The sequence below is a fragment of the Bemisia tabaci genome, chromosome 2, assembly GCF_918797505.1.
Source record: "Bemisia tabaci chromosome 2, PGI_BMITA_v3".
NCBI lineage: Eukaryota > Metazoa > Arthropoda > Insecta > Hemiptera > Aleyrodidae > Bemisia > Bemisia tabaci.
In genome coordinates, this window is record NC_092794.1 from 17,924,442 (window position 1) to 17,942,993 (window position 18,552).

The 18,552-nt window shown below is 41.2% G+C and overlaps 1 protein-coding gene across 2 annotated transcripts in view; it reads left to right on the top strand.

Moving 5' to 3' along the window:
* Nucleotides 1-18,552, top strand: part of Sclp (leucine rich repeat containing protein 20 sclp) — a 30,423-nt gene that overhangs the window by 8,217 nt on the left and 3,654 nt on the right. Inside the window, exons 1-2 of one of the 2 annotated variants that reach the window (XM_019041439.2) lie at nt 17,184-17,343; nt 18,236-18,379. In XM_019041439.2, the coding sequence (XP_018896984.1) occupies nt 17,280-17,343; nt 18,236-18,379 (208 nt within the window). In that variant the 5' untranslated portion in view covers nt 17,184-17,279. Of the gene's footprint in view, nt 1-17,183; nt 17,344-18,235; nt 18,380-18,552 lie in introns of those variants that run through there. The other variant, XM_019041438.2, reaches the window with a different exon arrangement.

An 18,552-nucleotide genomic window follows, 5' to 3' on the forward strand; every position in this document is an offset into this window, starting at 1 on the left:
TCACACAATTAAATCAAACGGACATGATCGCTCGCTTACGATTTTGGCAACGATGCCGGCTTGGGCAACTCACCACTTCCGGCTTTCCTCTCATCATCTTACAACGCGTAACTAGTTTTGTTGTCCACGAGCGGAACGGAGCCGGGTTGCCAATTGTTTCCCTATTATTCAACTGCTTCATAAAGTTTAAACAAGTTTCGATTAGCTCTGACAACGCTGAATATGATTTCATTACGAGTCTTCATTAAAAATGCGCATGGGTATAGTCCGGACAACTGAACATTCCTAGACTTAAGTTTGATGAACTTAAGAATGAATGAATGAGGTGAGAACGAAGGGAGGGGTCCAGGGGGGTGGGCGAGAAGGCTGTCTTCCCAGAAAAGTTTCACTGAAAAAAATTTCTCGGTGTTTTTACCAAGATCAGTTGGTACTTTTACCATCTAACTTTTTTTACCAATCATTGGTAATTTTACCAAGACAGACGGGTAAGCTTACCTAAAAACCGGTATTTTTACTGTTTTTTTTTCAGGTAAGAATACCACTTTTATTGGTAATCAATTCCCGGTAACTTTGCCATTTTATCTCGGTAATTTTACTACAGTCGATAAAAAATGTTGGCGTTTTTACCAAGGTCCAGTAAAATTACCGAGAAAGTTCATTAATTTTACCGAGATTTCTCTGTAATATTACCAATTCCATAAATGGTAATTTTACCAAGAAAAAACTGGGATCAAATAGAACCCTGAATTCTCGGTAATTTTACCTTTTTCTTAGTAAATACACCGAGATTTTTTTTTCAGTGTTTGACCATATAAAACAGTTCAATGTCATCAGACTCGTTTGAGGAGTAGATAAAGTCTTTTCGAGCTTCGACACCCATAAAAAAAGAAAGAAAAAAAAAAGTAAACGATTAGAATTTTGCAAATTTCTCATAATATTTTATCGAAACTACATTTTTGTGAAATATAAGCTAACAGAAAGGCTTTTCTCCCACCAAATTATATGACCCTCACTCTGTTGAAAATTGTGAAAATTTCTTTGTTCGCGTGAAATCCCATTTATCCGAGATTATTATAAATCACCAGATCCGTGGCTTCATCGTCTATTTTTGTATCTATTTTTAGATCCTCGATGGCTTAACACATGAAAGCTCTTTGTGAGTAACCTTCGGTAATCTGCGACTTAACTTTAAAACTGCGAACCATTATTCTCGCACGCGAACATTCACTTCGCGAAAAATACAGAGAACACAATTTTGGCCACGATGAAAATCTGACCATGGGCACGCGGTCTAGAAAGTTAATCTGATTGAAACACTAAAAGTTGGTGATTACGTCTCTAATGTACATTTGTTTAAAAATAAACTCGTGGAAAGGTAAGCGGCAATGTAAACTGAAAAAAAAACTCCGGCCGTGGAACCCGTACTTACGGGCTATATAGACATATCGTCCTTGGTCCGGACTCAGAGGCTGAAAGTTCCGGACGTAGCACCCGGAGCAATCGAAGCGACGGCTCCGGCACCCGGAACTTTCGGCCTCTGAGCCCGGAATGGGCGGTATGTCTATATAGCCCGTAACTTTTTTTCAGTGTATAAATAGGTGTGCTCCACTCATTGAGCAATCGTCCGAGGCGAGGGATAGAATTTTCATCAGGGGTGCAAAAATATTTCCCTGCGACAGGTTACATTGTTGTCCAAAACTTACGAAATCGGAAACTTCTGTCCTTTTCCGTCTGGAAAATTAATAGTTTAACTCCAATGGTTTGGGGTGTTTTCAAGAAGAAAGGACGGAGGCTAAAAAATTTTCGAGGGCACGATCTCCGTCAGATGATAATCTTTTACCAAAATCTGGGGGAACCTTTCCGTATTTGTTACCCGTGGTGGCAAAATTGCGAGTAAAAAGAGTGGAAACTCTACTACCCCTAGTATTCATTGGACTACATTTTGCAATTAGGAAGTACAATTTCAGGCTCATTCAAATACATCTTTACCTGTTAAGGAAACCTGATGGCACATATGCTGTTTTTAAAATGAGCCAGAAATTTGCAGTTTCTAATTGCAAAATGCGGTCCAATTTTTGCGCTTGCTGCAAAGAGGATGCTAAGAGACCAAGAGAGATCAAGTGTTACTTAATTTGGAACACATTTTACGATTAGGAACTACAATATCTGGCTAAATCTAGAAACAATGTATGTACCATTAGTACACATGTATGTGTTTTTTCTGATGAGCCAGAAATTGTAGTTCCTTATCGTAAAATGTAGTCCTTTTTATTATGATGAATAAGAGAAGTATCAGCCGTTCTGTCGAGAGTAAATTTTAAAAGGTGCAATCTTACATCGATGACACAAGGCACCACAGACTAGCTATATGCCAAGAACCTGAGGAAAATGTAAACCTATCTTGAGGGATTAGATCGTCCGGAAAAATCATGGAGTCAATGACACTTTATAACTTTGTTTATGCGAGCCTGTGAATGGCAGGATAGAAATTTTCAAGTTTCTAGTCGTTGGCCTCACTGAACGATTCTACAGGATTTATGTAAGTTTGTTTCTATAAAATATTAAAAAAAGGAGAAAAAAAGTTTTGATCGATCTGGCACGTGTGCTACCGACCGGCGGCGTCGGAGACACATCTGAGTCACACTGGCGGAAGCAAAACAGTTCCAGAAGTGAACCCGCGCTCCGCCGAACATCGGGCCAAGGCGAAGGCGAAACGACTCAGAAGGATTCCGTTGTTGCCATTCGAACCTCCATCAACTCATTGCCCAATGGAGATGTTGCATGTGTGAGGGATTTGCGATTTAACCATTGATTTTTATGTAAAAGTTCGCGAGAAACACTATGGTGCCACCGGTTTTCTCTGAAATCATCTCCCAAGCTCCAAAAAAGCTCTCAAAATGAGGCCAAAATGGAGGGGATATCCCACCCTACCCTGAGAGTCCACCTCTACATCAACACAAACTCTCCATGCAAAGATAGGGAGCAAATACATTAGCAGTGATGCCCTGTTTTCAGTTTTGGAGTCCCCAAATAAAGTGGCAACTCTGCTACTGTATTTGCTCCCTATCTTTGCATGGAGAGTTGGCTTGATGTAGAGGTGGACTCTCAGAGTAGAGTGGGATATCCCCTCCATTTTGGCCTCACTTTGAGAGCTTTTTTTGAGCTTGGGAGATGATTACAGAGCAAACCAGTGGCACCATCGTGTTTTTCGCGAACTTTTACATAAGAATCAATCGTCAAATCGCAAATTCCTCACACATGCAACATCTCCATTAACATGGAATAAAATGTCACAACGGTGTTGCAGGGGATTTGTAATTTTAATCCGTCACAATATAATTGAAGAGTTAGGTGGAAAAACGGCAAAATCCGGAAAATGGCGTGGTGAGGAACAAGCTGTTGAACATTTCAATTCAGTGTAAAATGCATGTAGGTCATGATAAAGTTTTTCACGTGATATCATAAGTTGACCTGAGCCGTGAAGTATAAGTTCGTTCAACTGAAATGTCATTGGGTATCATTGGAATCGAGACATGTTATAAATGGGTTTGCAAGGCCTAGTGTGGCCGTTTTTCCATATAGAAAGACCTATTAGTTAGATGTAAGTCACATTTTGAAACGCTCCATTACTAATACCCTCCTTTCGGTGGGTAATTGACTTTTCGAACTGAAAATTTAAGTACTCACCTACGGTTACAGGGCGGCGAAACAAATTGAATACAAAATAATTTTATTGGAGCGAAAAACACGGAAAAAAACTTTTTAATTTTTTTAAAGGAATGGTAATTTTTTCCCGATACTATTCAGTACATGAAGGTAGTTCCAAGAAACCCGATCTCCGAAAACATTGTCAAAGCCGGAATTGGCCGTTTCTCCTCCTATAACTCCTCAATTGTGATATGATTTTAATTTATTCTCTGGGAAATTGCGATGAAATTGTGATCTTGATGTAATTTTTCATCAACCTCTGTCTGGTCCAGAAGTATAAAATGAGTAGGTGTGAGAACTTCATTACCTAGACGAGGTTTCGCGATTGAGGATAGGATTGCCAAACCAATCGCTCTACTCTTTTATCATCAACAGTTGCGTGGCGTCCTTTGTGATGTATCGATTGATCTGTCATTTAAACCTATGGAAAAGGATCGATGAACATGATACTCGCAAAGAACACCTTGATGATCGATTCTCTACTATAGTTTCAAAAGCAGAAATATTAATAATCGATCATTCACGCTTCGCCACTATAGTCATGAACAATCTAAGCGTTGCCTTCCGAAAGTAACTTTTGCTTAATGGGGAATATAATGGCACGGGGCCTCTTAAAAGAATCTACACATGCTAAAAGAGCATAAGTTCATGTAACATGAGCCTCAGCATCCTGCGTAACTAACGAAATCCGGGACTTATGGGCCTTCGGACGTACGCCATTTTAGCATGCATTAATTCAAATATATTGCCTCTATTTCCACCCTCACATGCTTGTCGAACCACGTTTTGACTTCATCCACCACTGGCGTCCGGCTGCAAAGACATGCAAGCGAGCGACCTTAGCAGTGCCCGCATGGACCGAGCTTCCATATACGGCCCAACGGACTCGGATCACTTCTTACCCAACTCTTTCCGGTTTCCGCGTCGCGACCGAAGCCGTTAAGCCTCGTAAGTCTTGCCGCACACAATGGGTTGAAGCAAGATTAGCTAGAAATTCGAGAGGTTTTTGGCCCGATTCAGGGAAAGGCCGACGAATTTCCTACGAAGGCAGAGCGTCCTATAAACACGCACAAATGCGGGCTCCCTATTTTGTGAAAGCTACTTTCGGGGATCAACTTAAAATTAGTGTCCCCTCATACCGCGAGGCGAGAGTAGCACGCGCCACGCGGCATTCATGTGGAATCAATTATCTGATTGGCTCTTGTTTGTAGCCTTCGTGGATGTCAAAAACGGCAGTCAGATTTCTCTTTCACGTTTACCGCGGTTACAAAAATTTTAAACTGGAATTTTTTAAACCGAAGATTATGAAAAACGTTACTTACTGTATAATCTTCCTGCCCGTTGTGATATCCGGGACCGAGATAGCGCTGGGTACCAGTGGCGTGGCGTGAATTGCGATTTATCGATTGTTATGCCATTTAAACCTATGGTAAAAAATCGATTATTAAGGTGTTCGCTGCGAACACCCTGTTTATCGATTCGTTTCCATAGGTTTAAGTGGTATAACAATCGATATATAGCAAAGCACGCCACGCCACTGGCTGGGTACAAAGGGACTCTCCGCCTTAAAATAGCTGGTGAATATATGAAGAACGATACGATTGGCAATCTGTGGTTATAAATTTTGTCTACATGTTTCTAGTGAGTCGATGAGGTGATTCGGTAACGCCAGCCAATCAGAAGCCTCTGAGCGGACTTGAGTGCAGTTGCGACTCATCTCCAAAGCATTTTGAAAAGCTCCTGCTTTTCCCGACAAAATTTTCGATCCGAAAAGTTAGTAAGTTGAACTGATCAACGCGACATTCATCAGCTGTCTCCATGAAAGTACTTTCTGTCCATAAGAATTTATTGAGTCACCGGCCACCGAGGTAAAAGTTCTACACCTCTTTGTCATCTCTGTTGTTTGGGTGTAGCTATAGTGGTAATTTCAGACGGAAGAACATAAACCCCATACTAAGATTGTAAAATTTACCAAAACAATAAAATTTGTCACATGATTATGACTGTCCAATTTGTGAGAAATTTTGTTGGTCCAATTGATCCCAACCGATTCACTCAAAGTTCGGAGACATTCAGTGACCAGTATTTTCATCAGGAAAGAAAATAAATGTTTTCTTAAATCTAGTGACGTCTCTTGAAAAAAGTACTCTCCCATTTCCTTTTTAAAATTTGCGAGTTGGAAAAAATTAATAATTTAAGACCTTCTCTTCGTGATTACCTACATTCTATAAAATGAACATTTTAATCACGTCTTTGTGACAGTTGGCTCCCAAAATTTTCCGTGGTATACTGTTGCTATAGGTTACTGGCGTCTCTCTGATGCCAAGAGAAAGAGGGTGGGGCAGGAGAGATGTAGGAAAAAAAATGCAGTTACATACATCGTGGGTCGGGTGATGTAGAACGCAGTATTATATTGTTCCCCTAAAAAAAAAAAAAAAAAAAAAATCACTTGAGCGGATCAAATATGCAGTTGCGCGAACGAAAACATTCAGTCCGCTAGCGACAAAAAAGCGGATTTTTTCCCCTTGATACAGGCAATACAGCTGCAGGTCATTTTTTCAGCGGACTGAATACACGAATGTAGATTTCCTAAGCATCCCGACAAAAAAATTGTGGCACGGCGTGAGGTTCCATCGTTTGAACTCTGACGCTGAGCTTATGGGCAACCTGGCATTCGAATTTAAGGTGATTCGTCAAGCTCAAGTGACGTGGTCGAACTGGCATGCGATATATCGCATCGATTATGTAAAAAATCTCGGCAGATTATGAATTTTAGCAAAAAAAAAAAAAAAAAAAAAGACGATAGCCCCTGCTCACGAGCCTATAATAAAAAATCATTCTAAACCCAAAAATCGGCAAAATTCAGAGAAATGAAAGCCGAATATTGTTAGGAAGAAAACCTCGCATTCGATACAGAACTCCATAGCCGAATCAAATGCGAGGTTACTTTCTTAACACTATTCTACTTCATTTTTCTGAATTTTGCCAATTTTTGGGGTTTAGAATGATTCTTTAGGCTCATGCGCAAGGGCTATCGTCCTTTTTTCGCTGAAAATGCATAATCTGCAGAGATTTTTTACCTAATCGATGCGATGTATCGCATGCCAGTTCGACCACGTCACTTGAGCTTGACGAATCACCTCTAAAAAAACGCGAGCGACTTAATTCCTGGCCACGGAAAGCCAAGCTCCCACCCCACGGTGCGCTACGACGAAATGATGCGCTAATATTTCGCAACGTAAGCACGCGTGCGTCTACTTGTTACACGCACGCGCTGGAGATGACTTACATAGCACCTGAGCTTGGAAGCTCGTTGCCGGGTTTACGGGAAATTCCCGATTCCTGAATCTCGTGTAACGTTATCTGGGTCCTCTCGACGCCAGAGTCGACAAATCGGCGGGGAAGTGAAAGTGCCCGGCGAGGAGGTGGCGCAGATGTCCAGTTACTGGGTCATACGGATTCAGTGCCTCGGCAGAGCATATAAAAATACTATCCGCACATCGTTCCGCGGTGGTTCATTTCGGTGGCCGTAAACATTCGGTGAAATTATCCGCAACGATAAAATGTGCATTACTACTTCGGTGGATGCACCCTCCGAGCTGTTCCGCTCACTTTTAGCATTTTATTTCGGTCATTAAAACATGGAGTAAAAAAAGTAGGGAAAAAAAAAGGTTTCCAGATTTCTGATAGTTAGAATTTCAAAATATTTCGTACATCTGGCTCTCTTTGGTACAAGAAAGAGATCATTTTTTAAAAAAAAAAATATCTATGGCCAAAGTGCAAAACCACGTATTTCCATCACGGTTTTTTTTTTTTAAATGTCCGCTATTATTTTATTTTCCGATGAGAAGAATGTTCCTTTATCTCTCTTATCTCAACTTATTTTGCAAGGAAAGTTCCGTACTCTTAAAGGATGCCTGTCATTCTTATTGTTGATATGTTGGAGTGCCTTCGATTTCGTATAATACTGTACAACACCTCTATTGTGAAATACAGAAGCGCCCTGGCACGTGGCACGCTGCGGTGCGGCCAGCCAGTCAGCACGCGCATTGGCGCCTACAAACCTAAGGGATACCTCAAGCATTGCGCAATGCGTGAAGTATCTGCTTAGGTTTGTAGGCGCCAGTGCGCGTTTCGTGCTGGCAGCACGTCGCATCACTCCGCTTTATGCTAGGACCTATTATTTAAACTCGCGGAGTCAGCGTTTTTCAACTCATGATTTGTATATGTTTGCACACTCTGCATGGATTACTTTAATTTGAATTGATAAAAATTATATATATGAAAGGAAAATTTAATGTATGTTTTGTAAATATTAAGGTGTTTCCTTGTATTCTTCTAAACAGAGAAAAAAAACAAGGAAGTCTTTAAGTAATTACATTGACTAGTTTTCCAAAGCAAAAATAAGGTATTACAGGAAGTCTGAAACGTCGCAAACAGAGATTCGTGGTTTCCCAATTTGTACATAGATGTATTACTTCATAATTTTCTCGGAATAGGCAAAGATATATGAGTAGATAAAGAAAGAAATTAACATTTCCTAATAAATGAAGTGTAGGCAATGTGTCAGAAATGGTTAGCACTAAGATAAGGCGCGAGAGGAACAAGCACAGTGTCCTTAGTCACCGGCGAATGAATTGAACATTATACAAATCATATTTTAACTCCTGGATGCAACTATTCGGGCTCCATGGATGTGCGTGTTGCGTACGCACGAAAGCGAGGGCGTTTTGACTGTCCAGGCAATTGCGCCTTAACCACAGCACGGCCGAACGGCGGGCTTTAATGCGAGGATCCAAAATGGTGGAACGCTCTTAATTCTTCGTTCATACTACAAAGATAGGTCTCTCCTAGGCATGAATAGTTGTATATAGGCGTAGGATGTGCATTAGTATCTTTTGGGCTTCAGTTTTGAAATCGCGATGTGCGAAGCATGATATAGAGCTTATGTCTATGAGATGTCTTTGAAGTATATATGAAGAATTGAAGCCACTCTGTTTTAGATTCTCGCAGTAAAATCCGTAGCAAAATGAAACGGGCTTCTCAGAGAGGTTAGACATAAAATTTTTGACTGGAACTGCAAATTTCGATTTTATTTCCTTCACATTATAAATTGTATAGGGTGCTTTCCAGAAGGAATTAGCACGAGAAAATCAAACTTAGCACTTCTAAAACCTGTATATTCTGTATTAAGGTGATTCGATGGACGCCATATTTTGTGTCAGAACGGCATGCGATATATCGCATCAATTGGTTCCATTTTTGTAGCTACTCGTCATTTTTTTCAAATTTTGAGATCGCAATTCTGTTGTCAGGAGACTAAGGCACTCACGTACCAATTTTAACAAAGAAATTCAACGTGATAAAGGCGTGATTTTTTTAGAGAGAAAATATCGTATTCGAGTGCAGTTTCGATATCAGTATCGAATGCTATGTTTTCTCTCTAGGAAAAACCACGCCTTTATTACGTTGAATTTGTTTGTAAAAATTGGTAAGTGAGTGCTTTAGTCTCCTGACAACAGAATTCCGATCTCAAAATTCGAGAAAAATGATTATTGGCTGAAAAAATAGAGCCAATCTGTGCGATATATCGCACGTCGTTCTGACACAAAATATGGCGTCCATCGAATCACCTTGACATCAATATGAGCTTTAACATCTCCAGATTTTATCCGACTCCTCTCATTGACTGAGCGCCGCCGCGGGTAGAGGGGTTCGTGTCTGAAGTCCAAGCGCCCTCACCTCCGTGCGTATGCAACACGGACATCCATGGTGGTCGAATAGTTGCATCCAGGCGTTAGAATGAAAGAATTCGTTTATTACCGTCGCATCGACACTAACTAAAGCTCTGCTTGTTTCTCCTACACCTTAACTTGATCCAGTGTTGCCTATTGTGCCAATGGAGTAAAATACTACTGACTTATATTGCGACATGGTCATTATCTCAAGAAATGATTCAAATGTATTACAAAATTGCCAGCCCTCGAAACGCAAAAAAGTAGATACATGAGCATGATTGGTAGTGCGTTCTTTTACGTACTTCAATAAGTCGTCCTTCGTTGGGTTTTTTTTCTTCTTCTTCTTCTTTTCTTTTCGTCAGGAAAATTAATTTTGGCCCTTAGATGCGAAATTTTCAAAAACATCCCCGATGAATCGCACGGAGTTTTGAACACTTCCGATAACCATTCGTTTTTTGAAGACGGAAAATCTGTGTAACGTCACAAGCCTAAATACACGTAGGTGTATGATTTCCCAGACGCAATGGCGAAACTATAGCACAATAAAGCGTGGTAAATATACCGGTGAAGATCATATTACGTTCTGCTCTATCCTTCCTATTCCTCCTTATCCTGCTTATGTGGACTGCGTCTAGTTATTTGTTGTTACAATAGTTAGAACCCGGCGTTTCAAAAATCATTAAAGCACGCATTGGACTCTGTTATTTGCGTAAACCTCAGTTTTGCGGAGGAACTCCCTCAGAATTCTAGGGAGGGGGAGCCCCCCCCCCCCCGGTTTTGCTCCCGATAAATTGCATTAATTTCGAACTCTGTTTTCGATCGTGGAAACAAAGCCGCATGGGTTGCATTTCGCAATGAAGAACTATACAATTTCTGGCTCGGCTTAGGAACCACGTATGTACCACACCTAAGTTTCCCTATACAGCGGGCTGATTATTGAAATTGATTGACAAAGCAATAGACAAAGAGGACAAAAAGGATTTGGAGGGATCCTATTGGTAGAAGCGGGTGGTTGCAATGGACAAAGGAGGTAGGTAATAGACTAACTAACGGCAACCCACGAGAGACCCGACAGTTAGTCTATCATTTTCCCCCTTAGTCTATGAGAACCACCCATTTCAATCTATAGGATTGCTTTATACCCCCTATGTCTTCTTTGTCTATAGCTTTGTCTATCAATTTCAATAATCGGCCCGCAGGTGGGCTATTACATGGATGAGCCTGAAATTGTAGTTCCTAATTGCAAAATGGACGTATTTCTACCAAACAGACCTATGTGGAGGTGAGAAATATGGGGTGTGCTCGTTCGTTCTCTGGCCGTAAGAGTGAATGAGAATAATTAAGCGCCAGTGACGTCAGCGGCGACGATGGAGACTCCGAGCCGCGGATCCGTGTCTTTAACTCATGAGCCTTGTCCACAACGCTCTCTTGCCATGCCCGCGGCTCATGAGTTCTGCATTCAGTTGGCACATAGGTCTGTTTGATAGAATGCAATATCCCGCTTTTCCAATTCTTCAAAAGGAATCACGCCCACTTTTACATTGCTTCTTATGCAGCTCTCTAGAGCACGCCCCATAAATCTCACCTCCACATAGGTCTGTTTGGTAGAAATACGTCCAAATGTAGTTCACACAGACTTCTGTGAACGACACTGCGCCATCGACATCGATGTAACGTGGCTGATGCCCAGTTCTTGGAGCCGCAGCACGGCGAGTAATGTCTTTGTCCCGTGCAACGACAGCGAGATGAGGTTCAAGGCAACTCCGCCGCAAATCTCCCCAAGGTTGTGCTTTACTTCCAAAAAGGGTAACTCGTTTCTGCGGCCGAGAGCCAGCTCCCATTTCAATATTCCATTATGCCGTGCCGAGGAAAAACGTCGTATGGACATCCGAGAGTTGCCACATTCCCTTCGATAAAATGTTTATTTTTGAGGAAAGCTATGAGTATTTTTCCTTGAAAATTGCAGAAACCTAATGTGATTGTGCGAACAAAAATTATCTGAAAAATTGGAAGAAAAATGTTCGCAGATGTTCCCGAAAATTCGCGATTGACTAAAAGAAATTTGGCAACGCCTGAAGGTTCATACGGCGTTTTTCCTTAGCGCGACGGCATTATCCCCGGCGTTGTCACAGGTCACGCGACGTGGGACAGGAAACTCGCCGGTGAGAAAGTCACCACCTCCCCGTGCCAGATGGCGACACTGTTCCTCTCCTCTCCACATGATCGACGGCGCTACGAGCTTTTGTCTGGGTGGATAAATGCTGTCAAATCGGTCGTCTATATAGTTGAAAATATCATGAGACAATGGCTGTGATTGGAATATTGAGCTCAAAACGGCGTCATGGCGCAGAGACTTGTTTCCGTTAGGGTTTTTCCGCCCAGCTCCATCAAGCTTGAATGTGACTCATCCCAATGTCACGGGCATACAGGGTGATCATGAAGTCCCGCATCAGGGCATCATCCCTGTAACTTTTCAACGAAAGACAGCAGACTCAAAATTTTGTGAGCGCTCCTGGGTCGAAGGAAACGACTTTTGGAACCTCTTAAAATTTTAAGGGGGCTAACCTGATACTTGGCAAGAACCTAGAGGCTATATAAGAGTGGTGTGAGACTTTTGAATCACTCTGTATAGTTCTGCCGTTTCGAACATGTTTTGGAATGTACCTAACAAAGAGGATGAATTTTCATTGCGCGATTGTGTCGATAAGCCATATGGCTACTTTGTGTTTGGAGAGAAAAATGTTGCAGAAATGTGCACAAGAACTGCGTAGGATTTTTTTTTTTTTTTTTTTTTTTTTTTTTTTTCTTAACGTTTTTTGAAACGTTTTGGAATGATCGAGAGCGTGACAAGGTAAAAGAACCAAAGAAAATCTCAAGAGATGTTGACGGGTTGTTCCTTTTTTTACATACACATACATATAGGTCGCTTTGCAGCACTCCCTCGCGCTCTACGACCCCTAACCTCCACTGCTCTCTTTCAAACCACAAATCTTGGGGGATTGAGCACCTTAACATTTCCGCTTCAATCCCTTCCCTCCAACCTTTCATTGGGCGCCCTCTGCGTCTTCTCCCAGGAGGAACCCAGTCAAGGACCTTCTTCCGCGGCAACCTATCTCCTGCCATTCTCTGGACATGACCATACCAAATGAGTTGTTTTGTCATAATGTCATGCACGATGGTCTGCTTGGCATCCATGATCTCCCGTACCGTCTCATTTCTGACGCGATCCTTTCTGGAAATACCAGCGGATCTACGCCAGGAGTCCATGTTCCTTTTTTTAAAAAAATTAAAAAACGCCAACAAAAGAAAATTTACGACATCACATTTTGACATCCAAGTTTCAAATTTTCAGCTTTCAGCCGTCAAACTCAGAACCTCAGCTGGAGCGCCGGCAATACTTCCTCATTTATTCTAAACGTGGAAAGCCCGGTGCCGTTGACGGAATCATGTTTGAGTTGGCGAGCAAGGGTGAAATTTCTTCTGAAAATATTGAACTTGTCTGGGCTAGTTTTGACCCCGGTGTTGACCCCTGATCGCGGCGAGTTTTCTTTGTCCGACTCCGGTCGAGGTCGTTCCTTTTCTATTTCGAGTCGGCGAACACGTGATTCCGCTCCTGTTAATTCGGAAAACGCGAAGATGACGAACGGCGTGAGGGAAATTAGCGGACGAACGTTCGGATAACTTAAACTTTGACACGGAGAACGACCTCAATTATTTTCGGCACTTCGCGAGAAAACTGATGTTTTTGGGCCGGCGCCAAGGATCCCGACGACGGCTCGCGCGAGCTTCGGCCGTCATTCGGCGGTCATACACTCCAAGATGCGCGGTCCAAGATGTCGCGTGAGATTAAATTTGAAGGGGCTGAGAGCTGAGAGGCATTACTATTTTAAACTGAGGACTTTCCGATGGCATGAAATCTGCGGGCCGATTATTGAAATTGATAGACAAAGCTATAGACAAAGATGACAAAAGCGATATGGAGGAAACCTATTGGTGGAAGCTGGTGGTTACAATGGACAAAGGCAGTAGGAATAGACTAACTGACGGCAACCCACGAGAAACCTGACAGTTAATCTATCATTTTCTCCCTTAGTCTATAAGAACCACACATTTCAATCGATAGGATCGCTCCATACCCCCCATGTCTTCTTTGTCTGTAGCTTTGTCTATCAATTTCAATAATCAGTCCACAGGTCCACATATTATTGGATACGTGTCGATAAGAAATGTATCCTAAAATTGGATTGCATTTTGCAAAAAGGAACCACAAGCATTGCAATGATGCTAAGATTGTGCAAATTCATCTTTTGCAGTAAAATAACTGAAATCATGAAAAAAGATGAAATTTACCTACATGGTAATTTTTGTCTTACCTAAATTCAGTTTTTTGCGAGTAAAATAGAAACAGTCAATGGATACTCAGGTTTTCTTCCAAGACAAAAGAAGTTGCACAATCTTAGCAGCATTGCAATGCTCGTGGTTCCTTTTTGCAAAATGCAATCCAATTCATGTCCTAGTGGTGGCGCGGCGTGCTTTGTGATATTTAGATTGATCTGCCATTAAACCTATGGAAAAGGATCGATAGACAAGGTATCCGCAACGAATACCTTGATATGGCAGATTCTGTACCATAACTGCAAATGGGGAAATATCGATTATCGATCATCATCCGTGCCTCACCATTGTGTCCAAGTAACAATTTGCAGTGAGAATACTAAATTGAAGTTGCAATTTCTTGCATTCAAACTGGAATTATTCTATTTCTTTTAGTTTTTTTATTACTTTTAAGAGTAATTTTTGCAACATTTGGCCAATAAAAGGAGGACAGTTTTATTTTCAAAATTTTGTCGCACCAAAAACCAATCGTTGACTTTTTTTTACAATAATCATTTTTCATGATAGGAAAAGGCAAATATCGTTTCGCTTCTTTCTATATGGGCAATCTTGACCCTTAGATGCCAAAGCAGGTTCGAATTGGCCCGAGGCTTGCTAAAAACACGTGCCCCTTGAGTTGAACGGGGCCGGTTCATACCAGCTTTAGATATAGGTCTACAATTACATCGTAGGAACAGGATCGGACACAATTTGAAAGAAAAAGGAGATAAAATCGAGTATCAACACATGTGAATAGTATAGAGACGTATTCCGGCGCCCTTCTCAAAATTTTCTCCCGAATCCAAGCAACACTTCATCGGTAACATAGTGCCGAGCATTGAGAGTTCACGCCTCGCGCCACCGCGCCTTCAATTCTGCAGATGCAACACGGACATCCATCAAGCATGAATAGTTGTATCTCTGCGCCGTCATCAACGCGCGCCTCTTCCCTTGCTTTAATTCCATGTTGTGTTCGTTACCATTTGTCTTATATCTGTGCCGTCATCAAAACGCGTTGAGGTGTCTCTGTTTTATAAATTTAAGAAACGTGAAGGTTGAGTTTGCCCAAAATATGTTATGTGTCAAAATCAATAATCATTTTAAGTTGGAAAAAAAAAAAAAAAAAATGTTTACAGGTCTCTCAAGCGCTCTAAAAGGCACTCGACTAAAACAGTGAGCTCCTTTGAAACTTCATGAAGACATACGAAAGCCAGGGATAAAAATGTTTCGAGTTGATACGATTTTATTTAAAACTATAGTCGTGCAGGCTCCTCATAATACAAAAATAAATAAATAATTTGCCTCTGAAGGGATCTAACTGTGCCTCTAAAGGGCACTCGACTAAAACTTGGTATTTCACGAGAGCTGTGTTGTGTTAGGGATTTTTTTTTCTACCCCTAGATTCCAAACTGGGTCAAATTGACCCGGCTATCTCCTCTAGGGAAGTTACATATGGCGGAAGAGGGGGATCGAGAAAGCGCCAGTATGTTTCCAAAAAGGTGCGAAAATCTGAAAGAAAAAAAAAGAGAAAAAAAAGAAAAGTATCTCCCGTGTACCTTCAAAAATATAGAAATTTCATAGATACATAATCCCTGGTAAAAATTGGCAGTAGAATCTGTGTTCCAAAATACCATAGACTTAAGGCCGGCTGAAAGATTTCCAATAGCTTCTGTAGCCGGCTGTACAAATTTTTTATAACCTTTTATAGCCGATGGCGATTAAGCATTAGCCAGACGATGAAGTTTATGCTAAACGTTACTAAATACGGATACTATAGGACGTCGTGAATTTTTGGACTACCGCTCTCTTTTTTTGCCATAGTATCTTGATATATATTTTGCGAGGAAAGCTCCGTACTTTAGAAGGATGCCTGTCATTCTTAATATGTTGGAGCGCCTTCAATTTCGTATGATACTGTGCAATACCTCTGGTGTGAAATGGTTGCTTCAGACGCCGTGGCACGCTGCGGCGCGGCGGGCGAGCAGAGAGCGCGAAACGCGCATTGGCGCCTACAAACCTAACAGTGATACTTCACGCATTGCGCAATGCGTGAAGTATCCCTGTTAGGTTTGTAGGCGCCAGTGCGTCGCCGCTCCGCTTTGTGTTAGGCTCTAATATTTAATCTCGCGGAGTCAGCGTTTTTCAACTCATGATTCTGAAATGTTTGCACACTCTGTATGGATTATTCTCATTTTAATTGATGAAAAAAAAATGTGTTTTAAAGGAAAATATAATGTGTGTTTTGTAAACATTAAGGTAGTTCCGTAAAAAACTTAATGATTTCCAAAGCACACGAATTTCTACACAATTTCTTATAGCCTTTTGTAGCCAATGGCGATAAAGTGTAAAGCCCGGCGATAGAAACTATAGCCCGACTGTATACTTTTTTATAGCTTCGTATAGCCCGGCTATATGATTTGCTCCGCTTTCTACAGCCAGCTATTCTATAGCCTTCTTTAGTCGGCTATAAGAACTCCTATGGTATTTTGAAACGCAGCTCCTATCGCCAATTTTTACCAGGGATACCTTAAAATCTATGTATTAAAATACGGGTGACCAATTCTGACCCGAATTTGGAATTTGCGTGTTAAAAAAGGTCTTGGGCATCTAACGCTTAACTGTGCTATCTTTTTTTCACGTAATTTCAACAGATTCGGTCCTCTGCCTTTACTGGTTTCAGTATTTGGATACTAGAAATCTAGATTCTGTCGAATCATTATCGAGTTAGGCATGGGCATTAGCGCAGATCTACCAAGAGATGTGCGCAAAATCATTATTTTAGAATTTTTAAAACGGTGACCCCTATTAAAACTTCATAAAGACACACGAAAGAGGGATAAAAACGTCGATACAATTTTATTTAAAACTATAGTCATGCAGGCTCCTAATTATAATACAAAAATAAATAAATAAAAAATGCTAAACCGTTATACACTATGCGACGCTAAACGCAACACCTGGTTGCAACTCTTCGACCTTAAAGCGTAGTCTGTGTTGCATATACGAATAAGTGAAGGCGTTCTGACTTCTTATTTTCATCCCATCGAAAATAAGTGCGGCGTCGTGTCATATTACCTACTTACATTCACCATGAGCCAACAACACGGATGTTGCCTCTATGGGAAAGAACATTAGAATATGAGTACCTAGGTAAGGGGCGAAAGATATAGTAGCATTTTAAAAAACGGCAAAGGTACACGCGTAATTCTATTTTTACGATAGCAATCGTTATATTTGAAAAGTCACGAAGAATAGTGTTCACTAGTCAAACGAAACGTGGCAGCGCAGTAGTTCGATGCGCGGTTGCATGGCCTACCTCAAACTCTCGTTTTTCTCGTCGAGAGGAAATGATAAATTCACCGTGCGCGGCAACAGCTAGTCTGTAGTAGGTCGGATAATGTTTTCATCTCGTTGAGTGGGTCCAGTCTGTGACGGTGGGTGCGTGTGATTGAATCGCGAATGGCTAACGCAGTCACAAGGGTTGTTCACCGGTGTGAAGAAGCAGCTGAATCTCTGCGATTAGGTAATGTTTCCTGTTCATGTACAGCAATGACATACGGTGCTATTGCTATGAATGTCTATCGGGTGGTGAGTCTTGGTCGCGAGAGAGCACGCGATGTGTCTCATCATTTCCGTCGGATCTCGCGCGCCGCGAGACTCGCCGCCGGCGGGGATTGGTCGAGTGCCAAACCCGCGAAATTCAAAATCAACAGTACACATAGGTTTGAATGTTGGATTTTTACCTATACCTATAACAGACTTTTCGTTTTACTTTCAATTGTTCAGAATAGGACCTACACTGAGCATTACTGAAAATCGAGTTTTGTTACTATTGGTTTTCGTCTCCTTGAGATGAAAGTCCAAACGGAGCACGCAGATAAAAAAGAAAAAGAGTAATTTGGTACTTTATTAGGTATTCTCATAATAGGCGCTCAAAGTTTCAATAAGGGAAAGGGGGAGGGGGTATGAAAAGACGGACGGTAATGAATGCGTCGACAGCACGTAGGGATCTAAACGGAGGAAAAAGTTGAGCAGAAAGGTCAGTGACACAAAAAGCTGTTAAATTTTTGGTTAATTTAAAATAAATTAAAATATGAGAAAAATTGCAGGAAAAGAATATTTTTTGATATTTTTTCAAAAATTAAGAGGAAAAAAATAATTAAAAGAAAATAAAGTATCATTTAGGTAGGCCCAGCGGATCATTCTCAAATAGATATAGGTAGATATATGTTCACACATTCTCTTGTAATATTGTGTTGTTGAGATACTCCGTGACAGAGGACAGAGGGTAATAAGTAGGTATGCTCTAAACTGCAAAGGTGGGCTTTTCTCGGAGCACGAGGAAGCTTTTATTGTTAAATGGGGTCAAGAAATTTTGGCACATATTAATAGATTGCGGTCTTTGCTCTGTGCAGATTTGTCAGAATGCCAACTAATGCAAGTCCCAGATGCTGTTTATCACCTGATGCGCCACACTGAACTGAAAGGATGCAATCTGTCTGGAAATGTCATCACGAAGATCCCTCCTAAATTTGCTGTGAAATTTTCCCTCATCACAGGTTAGTAAACTAAAAATGTGTGTTGGCAAGGTATTTTTATCTAAGTACCTACCCTACTTCAACCAAATAAAAAAAGAGGTCACAGTGTGGATGATGTTAAAATGCTAACTAAGCACCATTTTCTAGAAGATCTACGATAATCATCAACTTTCAATGTAACCTATTATCCTAGA